We start from the raw sequence: 9,924 nt of genomic DNA on the forward strand, positions 1-9,924 counted from the left end.
ATTCTATCAACTTTTAGTGACAATTACTTAAACACACGTGGACACATACGTATTTCTCTGAAATCGGATGACATTACGGCAGTTAATATACTAAATAAATGTCAGTCCTACCCGATCGGTATTTGACGAAGTTAGTAGAGTTGTCGACTCCAGTTCCTGGGTAGGAAGGTTCAGTTCTTAGTCAAACCAGCCTGGGGAGATATACAGTAGAACCAGAAGACATAGCCACATAACCAATGACAATCCTGGTGATCTTTATTAAAGGGACTGGGTTGTTGCTAAAGGATTGAGGTAAAATGGGAGATAGCATAATGGGCCTATGGCCTAAGTGCTCACGGGAACTACGTGTAAACCGTCTCGATTTAAAAAAAAAAGAATAGTCAAACCAAAAAAAATATATTATTTAAATTAATTATGTCTTTCCGCCATGAGAGATTGTAAGTTTACACGTTTTTGTAGTTTTCAGTCTCATCAATAATAATCCGGCACTGGATTTAAATGCAACATTTGTTCAAATAAAAAGCAAATTTGCAAGTGATGAGACATCAGAAAATAATTATTCATAACCGCTTTGTAAGTCAAATAATCAAATAAACCTTAAAATTTAAGCAATAATACAAATAATGAGAAATTAATGCTAGCCAACCAGAATTATTTTTGAATACATTTTTAAATTGTTAGGTACTTAACGATAACAGGTTATCTTTTCTCTTTTGTTTGATATTTTGTATAATACTGTATTACCAAATAATACATACATTCCAGGTCACTATATTATTATTAGAGAGTGGATTAGGGTATAAGAACACAACATGCTAATGAACTACTATTATTATTTTGCTGCCTTTCTCTATTTTAAATTTAACGAAATTAAAACCTTTTGAAAAGCTAAATTTTCTTTACAAATAACATATTTATATTTTCGTCTCGTTATACAAGAGTTGAAAAATTCTAATTAAAAAATTATGATTATACGATCAGTTTCACACAATCCAAATACTGATAGGATCAATGCTGTATTTTTCGTACTCCTAACACAAAAAACAACATTATTTTCCCCTAATATTTTTTAAACGAAGTATGGCAGACGTGCCTCCCTTTGAGGCGCGAAACATTACGTTTCAAAAGAGAGCCCTTGATGATGCTTAGTGAGTAACTACTTAGATTAATTATGAATAACAGATAAATTGATTACTGGGTACGATGCGTATTGCAATGTTTAGTGATTGTATGTAACGAACCATTAGCGAACAATATTTTTTTCGAAAGGTGCGTATTATGCCTGGGCAAATTTATCTACCTACGAATAGAACGCGGACGAATACGATTCGGCCGCCTAGATATGACGTTTCATACAAGTACGCTGCCTTGTGTGGTGTAGAAGCCTGATTGGTCCAGGATTATCCAATAGAATTTCTCCATCTGTCTCTGAATATAGTCGAAAGAATTTGACAGTTGATTTTATATCTGCCTCTCTTTTTCATACGCAGTCTTTTCTGTTTAACATTTGTCACGTAAGTGTACTGTAGAATATCGGTCATTAACAGTTTACTAAGAAATGTGCAACGTTTATATATCTATCTCTTTCTGACTGTGTTGTGACGTTGAAACAGAATACTTTCGCATTGTCGTCAGGATTTGATACTTATAACAGTTGACACACCGTCCGAGACAAAATTATTCGTGGCTTGTCTGTCTTTCTGTGCGGGTGTTGCGTGTCAAAATGAAGAGTTTATTCCTCGCGTTTGTCACTTTGGTGGCGATTTGTGCCGTCAATTCCGAAGTATACTTCGAAGAAAACTTCGTCGATGGTAAGTTTAACATATTTAACCTTCTTTTCTGGGAATTTTGACATATTTCACTTTACCGGCAAACGCCTCCGAAGTTGAATGATCGATTTTACTTTCGCCGGAAACTATTCATCTCTAATTTTATTTTATTTACGTTTACAGATTCGTGGGAAAAGAACTGGGTTTACAGTGAACATCCCGGTAAAGAATTCGGAAAGTTTGTTTTGACTGCTGGCAAATTCTACAATGACGAGGAAGCAGATAAAGGTAGGCCGACAATTTCTACACATTTCTATTTGTAAAGCTCAATTATATCATCACCCAATTGGTGTTCAGAACGTTTGGATGTGCTGTCAATTTCCTAAATTAGAATTTTGTTGATTATCAGGTTTGAAGACTTCTGAAGATGCGCGTTTCTACGCCCTCTCCAGAAAGTTCGATGCTTTCTCCAACGCCGGCAAAACCCTAGTGGTGCAGTTCTCCGTGAAGCACGAGCAGGACATTGACTGCGGTGGCGGATACGTGAAGGTATTTGACCGCCAGCTGGAGCAGAAGGACATGCACGGCGAGTCCCCCTACGAGATCATGTTCGGCCCTGACATCTGCGGGCCTGGTACCAAGAAGGTGCACGTCATCTTCAGCTACAAGGGAAAGAATCTGCTGATCAACAAGGACATCCGTTGCAAGGATGACATCTACACCCATCTCTACACCCTGATTGTGAAGCCTGATAACACCTACGAAGTCCTCATCGACAACGAGAAGGTTGAGTCTGGTTCTCTGGAAGGAGACTGGGATTTCTTGGCTCCTAAACTGATCAAGGTAAAACATTTATACTTTCCGTCTGTAACAAATTGAAACACAAACATTGTGTTTTATGGAGATATGTCCGTTTTGCTCTAAGTCAATTTAATAAATGGTCAGACCTTACCTCTGGTCAGGTTTACCTTCTTAAGCAAATTGAATGACACTTTCCATTGTGTCTGAGCTAACTGTCTTGCTGTAAAGTTGTCCATTATCAAGAACACACTTATTTGTTTCTCCCAATACTAAAAGTGTGGTTATTTTCCAGGACCCTGAAGCAAAGAAGCCTGAGGACTGGGACGAGCGCGCGACCATCCCCGACCCCGAGGACACTAAGCCCGAGGAGTGGGACAGGCCCGAGCACATCCCCGACCCGGAGGCCACCAAGCCTGAGGACTGGGACGATGAGATGGACGGAGAATGGGAGCCCCCGATGATCGATAACCCTGAATTCAAAGGAGAATGGAGCCCCAAGCAGGTACGGAAACCAAAATACCAGAGACTTTTTCTTCTTCCATATCGGACCTACTTCTATCTGACACAGCACGGTTGTGGAATATTGAGATATAAAATATCTTCTTCTAACATACATTATCACATAACAAGGTAAAATATATCTTTTACATCAAGCTGCATCTTAACTGGTGTAATGTTATTGGATTCACTGTTTGAAACAATAAATAACATCACTGTGTGAAGTGGAACCTTGCTACTGCAAGGGTCCGATGCTGAACACCCTTTTTTCCATATCTAAAATGATTGTTGTTCATAGAACGTTCTGAACATGCTATAAAAAATTTGCCCACAATTGAGTGTGTAGTTTTTAATTTTTGTTTATTTATTGAACTCTTTCACAATCAAACGGCAAAATCAGACAATGATTATACAAATTGCCGTGTCATTACATTAACATTTTGTTCCGCGAATTACCCGACCCAAAAACAATTATTTTAACATTATATTGTTATTTTGCTGGCATGACTTTATTTCCCACCAACGATTTGGGCAACAAAATAATGGCAGTATGACACAAGTATTTAAACTGAATCATCACATTCTCCTGGAAATACAAGTCATCCGATTGTTCTGATTCACTACTGTAAGAAGGACTTTTCAAGACCCTGCTACTAACTTGGCCACTATAATTTGGCAATACATATCTCCTTCCCTTCCACCCTTCCGAAAACCTCACAATTAGGGTTTGTAATCAGCTCAGTTTGATTTCGGCAATATTTGATCCCATGGATTTGGCGTTGAAAGAAATACTCAATTTACACCATAAACATGCTGTTTTGATTTGCATGTACTTGCGAGTTACGAACAACGTGATGTGCAATAGCAGAATGCCCGGAAGTCAGTAATGTCTGACAGGCCTCTCCATAGTCTGCATTTTTTACAATGTTATTTTTTTTCAAAGTCTTCTTAAAATACTTATTATCTTACGTTTTCTAAGTATTTTTTACAATAATACTTACTTGCAAAGATTTCAAAATCAAAATCTTTTTAAAATGCTTATTATGTTACGTTTTAATAATAATACTCACTTTTTATAATATTACTACATAATTCCAAAGATGATTAATACGAAAAGCGCTCAAAAGAATTACTACATCACCTTTTCAATGTCTTTATGTGAGTTCTAACTGCTGCAACCAGTAAGACTATGGTATCCTCAACAGTGGCGGCTCGTGACTTTTGGGTTACTAGAGTGCTAATATTACAAAAAATGGCTTAATTGATGTTGTTGTAGCTGAAAACGATTTTTTTTTTTTTCGAAAATTGATTTTTTGTATGAAGATTTTCAGGAATTCCGTGCGGCGCACGGCTATACTGAAATTTCCTGAAAATCTTCATACAAAAAATCGATTTTCGAAAAAAAATAAAAAATCATTTTCAGCTATAACAACATCAGAAATGCCATTTTTTATAATATTAGCACTCTAGTACACCCAAAAGTCACGAGCCGCCACTGATCCTCAATAGGGGATTTATGTTGTGAGGCTGAAGGTAGTGAGATGGGGAAGAGGAAAGTGGTGAAGTACTGGATCTGGTCACCAAACATAGTTAGAGCCATTTCAATATGCCGCAAATATTAAATTATTTTAAATGATAACTGTGAAATAATACAAATTAATCAAATAAAATTTATTGAGAGCCTTACCCCTTGTCCATGGAGGCCGTTTTTGTATAAAATATAATTAATACCAATTATAAAAATGTTTGCATTATTTCAACCTCTAAATTCTATCCCACAATCCGGCGGGATGAGAAAAAGGTGTGGGATTTGCAAGCCCTCACTCACAACGAACCCCAATTGGTAATTCTATCATCTAACTGACTACGGGCAGTTGCGTCTCGTGCATTTGTTTACTATGTGTTTGGTTGCATATTCCAGATTGACAACCCGGCCTACAAGGGCGTGTGGGTGCACCCCGAAGTGGACAACCCCGAGTACTCCCCCGATGACAAGCTGTATCTGCGCAAGGAGATCGGCACCTTGGGGCTGGATCTGTGGCAGGTCAAGGCCGGTACTATCTTCGACAATTTCCTCATCACCGATGATGTGGAGGTTGCCAAGGCCGTCGGTGACAAGATCAAGGCTACCCAGGTAATATACTATACATCTACTATTTTACCTAATACTGATAATGATTGGTTTGATGCACTTTACATCATTCCTTCCATTATTATCAACAGCGTCCACTGATAATCTATTTACTGAATGCAAATTAAAAGTATTGCACCATTTTTTTTTATTAGTGATCTATTTTAACAATCATGCAAGTTAAAATGCAGAGACTTCAAACTGTGATCAGTCACAAAATTAAAAGCTGAAACAGGCTTATAATCGGCATTTAATAGGAATCTTTCCTGTTTTCTGGAAAAATTTAAAATGGTGCTGATCTTATTATTGTCAATCAAAGGTGAGGAACTTTGAAACACTCCAACCTTATTCTTGTATTTTGATTTACGACATACATGAACTACCCTGCTAAACAATAAGTCTCACATCAGGAATAAATATCAGATGAACTTTATAAGCTTCTGTCTGTTGATTTTTTTTTTGCTTTTAATCTGCCCCAAGACTAACATCAAATTTGGCCTCACGGAACAGAGAAATTCCTCTTATTATTAAAATTTCTCGACCATCTTAATTCACTTCACAGCAAAATCAAGTTCACAATAGAGCTGGAAAACCAAGATAGAATCTTGCCTTTTCTAGTTGTATGCAAAAAGAATATGATAGCCTACGGCACACCGTGTATAGTAAACGAACTCATACGAATCGGTATCTACACGCTGAATCGCATCACCACCCAGCGCAGAAAGGAGGACTTAGACTTGACTCCATACGTTGGTGACCCGAGCAACCCGAATATGTGAGGAACCAAAAATCGGGTCGGAACTTATAAAGATAAACCGATGCATGAGAGCGGTCCCTGCAAAACAGATAAGGCGAATCATAATAGCCAAATCTACCCCCAACGAAGACGAAATTGAACAAGAGCTAAAAGGCTGTCTTGCTTTATGTTCACAAGATACTGAGAAAAGAAAGCATCAAGACTGTCTTCGGTACCACGACAAAATTACAAGACTAGCCTGCAAAGCCAAGTTTCCTTTTGAAATAGATGGAGTTTATAAACTCAGCTGTTCCGGATGTGACAAGGTTTATGTAGAGCAGACAGAATGGACCATCTCCAAAAGAATATCAGAACACTTTCAAGCATGTAAACTTGGCCACCCTGACAAATCTGCAATTGCCGAGCATTTAATTGTATTCAGCAATAACTTTAGATTTGTGCCTAAAATTCTAGGAAGACCTAAAATACATAGAGCACACCTTACTATCTAGGCAATTGAAATTCATAAAAATCCCATCAATGTCACTAAAGACGAAAGGGCTAAGCTAAGTAGTTCTTGGTATCCGAGAATTGACAGCTACACCAAAACTAAACACAAAAAATCGAATTTTTATGTGTTACCAGCTCTTAGAGAATTGGAGTTGGCGACATGGTATCACATCTACATACATAAGCACACACTTCACCATAATCTTTACACATATGCCCTGATGATGGACACTGTAATGCTATCCGAAACGTTGGCTAAAGAAGGACGTAGCGCAACACGGCATAATACCCCAAAAATATATAACTTGAAAAAATCACTTGCTGTGAAAATCTTAAATCATATCTAACTGTCAAATAGTTAGTTAATCAATTTATTGGTACCAAATACCCTTTTACCCTTTTGGCATCCAATATGCAAATAAATTTTCAATTATTCCATTAGGATAATCATTAATTTTTAATAGAATGTAGCATTTCATATCAGGAAAGAATAATTATTAATGCAAATCGTTTGCACTGTCATGTAATAATTATCATCAAGAAGGATAAATATTAATATAAACTATTAATACTAGTTTATCAAAATTGTGGGGCCAAATCTCAATCGTTTACCTGCTTTTCCGTTAATGTTAACTGCTTGTTTTGACAGTTCTCACATACTAGAAGAGCTTTAAAAATATGTGCTTAATGGTCACAGTAATGCGCGTACAAAGATAGTCTAGGCCCCTGTTAGCTTAGTGGTATCCACCTAGTCGAAAATTCACACCAAGATAAGGAAGTGTGTAGAAGATAAGAAAAAACTCACCACTCTCAAAAATGTTTTGAAAGAAGAAATAAATATTCATTTACTTGATAATAGGCATTTAATCGCAACCGATAATTTGATACTAAGTTATTATCACTGTAAATAATAAAATCAGCAGTTTAATTCTTAATCGAAACACGCTCATCAATAAACGAGGTGGCAAGCAGTCAGATGGACTGAGTTTTATTACTAATGGTAACCGACTCCCTTTTCGTCGTAGCTGTATCACAATTCTTAGAAATATATTTTCTTATTTTTTATTAATTAATTTGAACATCGATGTCGAAATACTATCTAGACCGATCGTGTGAATTTTAAAATTAACACCGAAACCAAAAATATGGGTTTAAGAAAACATTTATCGAAAAGAAAGTGCATTATCTCACTCACAGTTGGAAGATAGGAAGAAGCATTGCCATTTGTCTTTCTTCAAGTTCCTCCCAGCGCTCACTACTAACTTTGTGAATCATTGTGATCATTTTTCAAACACGAAATTATAATAGGTAGGGGCTTACGCTGATTTTATCATGACCTGTGACAGACCACACAACAAGCATGCTATATTCTCGTAGCTTGGCCTATTTCAGCATATTGGGAATGTACAGTGAGCGATATGATGAAATAGGCCAAACCATGAGAGTAGCGAAAGTGTGTCAGTCTCAACAATTTAAAGAGCTATATGAATATTTTTTTAAAAGTATATGTATATAGATAACTGTTTTATATTGTAGGGAACTAGCATTAACCGTTTGAGTGCCAAAAAAATTCATACAGTTGCTTGTAAAATGCCACCAAAAAAACATTTTTTATGAAACTATATATTTTTTTAAAACCCCATAAACTCTTTGAATTTTCAAGGATTTCGATGATTTTTTCGGTGTTTTATTAAAGAATATTGGTTTAGAATCACGCGGAGGAGGATCCCGAAGTCCAGGCGTTTCGAAAAAATTAGAATTTTACGTACCGACGTACGCGCGAATCAGAACACGACTGACGGAAATCGACGATCGGCAATCTTCGTTAAAACACGAATCGACGATTGGCACCCAAACGGTTAATATCTAGGCTTTCGAAACGAGCCATCTGAATTCAATGAGGAGTTGTATTATGAAATTACTCTTAGACAGTGTTATTTCTGGATTGAAATTATGTATAAGAAGGCTAATCTTTTGTCGTGAATTGAACGATGAATTTGAATGAATTTTTCTAAAATATGTGTTTCTTCCTCAGGAGGGAGAGAAGAAGATGAAGGATGAACAGAATGCAGCGGAAAAGGCAGCCAACGCAGAGAAAGACAGCGGAGACTCACAACCCTCAGAAGATGATGAAGATCTCGATGATGAGGAAAGTGAAGAATTGCTGCCCTCATCTGATGTACGTATACATTTTCCACACTATTAGCCCTGTTTCACAATAATTTACATTTATTACTTTCTTTTGATCTGATTGTGTTTATTCGCTATCTGCCTCTTCTGTTTGCACTGGTGCAAAAACATTTGCTCATTTTGAGACCTGCTATTGTTATAATCTCATATACGTCATCAATTATTGTGTTCATGAATATTAGCCATTTCCATCTTAAACCTGTGACAGACTGCGCTATATTTTCGTGGCTTGGCCTATTTCAGTGTATGGCGAGCAATATGCTGAAATAGGCTAAGCTATGGTGCGTATAACATAATGTGTCGCCTACCTTAATCTCTTCTGATACCTTCCCAGATATACTATTTGTAAAAAGATAGTAATTAATGTTTGTTTCTTTTGTTGCAGGACGTTGAAGAGCACGACGAGCTGTAATTAGTGGATAGTGTTCGATAGACTGAGTAATATTGTATTGTGAGTGGAACGAGTCCAGTAGTCAAGCAGGGACCCAAACGGTGAAGTGATCGGGACATTGACATTTTCCATTTTTTTATGTTTTTCTCACCGTGTGTTTGTGCCGTGTAAAATATTTTTACTACAATGCTGTAGATTAATTTCTCACTTTTATACTCGCAGTGGTACAGTCGCAAAATCCCCACTTATTATATTAGTGTCTGCTGCAGCCGGCTTCCTGAGCATTATATTTCTCCGTTACGTTTTCGTGAACGGAGAGTGCAATTTGTACCGGGAACCAAACACTGGACTGTCCGTTAATAAGTGTACAATTGAATACAAACTAAATGAAGTCATAATTTATAAGTTTAAACAAAGCTAGTGCGCTTGTAGTTCGCTACAAGAAATTCTTTTGTTGGTACACTCGCTACGGAGGTGCATACTTTTTGTTTTTGGTGAATCACTTTTGTTAATTGTTTTTATTTTTAATTGATTTTCTGTACCAAGTTTGCAAATGTTAAAAGTGAAAAATAAAAATCCTAAAATTAAAACGATTGTTATTCTTTGTTCTCCTATCCTATATCCATATGCCTTTTGTCTATTATATTGTATGGTTGGAGAAGTTAAGTGTCAAAATTGCATTGCAGTTGCAGTTATGGAGGTAGCCCCGCGACTGGGTGAACTTTGGTTTTCAATAGAGCAAACAATGATTTGATTGTGTATAAAGAATTATTTTTGTACAATGTCAAGGTAGGCGACACATTACGCTATACGCATCATGGCTTAGCCAATTTCAGCATATCGCTTGCCATACACTACCAATGCTAATATATGGCGAGCGATATGCTGAAATATGCAA

The 9,924-nt window shown here is 36.8% G+C and overlaps 1 protein-coding gene across 1 annotated transcript; it reads left to right on the forward strand.

The window, feature by feature from the left end:
* Positions 1-1,653: 1,653 nt before the first annotated feature.
* Positions 1,654-9,616, forward strand: Calr (calreticulin). The gene is made up of 7 exons (XM_089633041.1): positions 1,654-1,811; positions 1,953-2,057; positions 2,179-2,612; positions 2,863-3,072; positions 4,990-5,202; positions 8,481-8,624; positions 9,021-9,616. The coding sequence occupies exons 1-7, from the start codon at positions 1,724-1,726 to the stop codon at positions 9,045-9,047; spliced, it is 1,221 nt and encodes a 406-aa protein (XP_089489167.1). The 5' UTR covers positions 1,654-1,723; the 3' UTR covers positions 9,048-9,616.
* The last annotated feature ends 308 nt before the right edge of the window (positions 9,617-9,924 follow it).

The sequence above is a fragment of the Hesperophylax consimilis genome, chromosome 1 (assembly GCF_061612785.1).
Source record: "Hesperophylax consimilis isolate HC1 chromosome 1, BYU_Hcon_1.0, whole genome shotgun sequence".
Classification (NCBI taxonomy): Eukaryota; Metazoa; Arthropoda; class Insecta; order Trichoptera; family Limnephilidae; genus Hesperophylax; species Hesperophylax consimilis.

What these genes read in the sequence shown, in the direction of transcription:
- Calr (XM_089633041.1), top strand. Translation starts at nt 1,724, where the DNA reads ATGAAGAGTTTATTCCTCGCGTTTGTCACTTTGGTGGCGATTTGTGCC. An exon ending in ACAAGATCAAGGCTACCCAG is followed by an intron (nt 5,203 to 8,480) that starts GTAATATACTAT and finishes TTTCTTCCTCAG; the next exon opens with GAGGGAGAGAAGAAGATGAA. An exon ending in AATTGCTGCCCTCATCTGAT is followed by an intron (nt 8,625 to 9,020) that starts GTACGTATACAT and finishes CTTTTGTTGCAG; the next exon opens with GACGTTGAAGAGCACGACGA.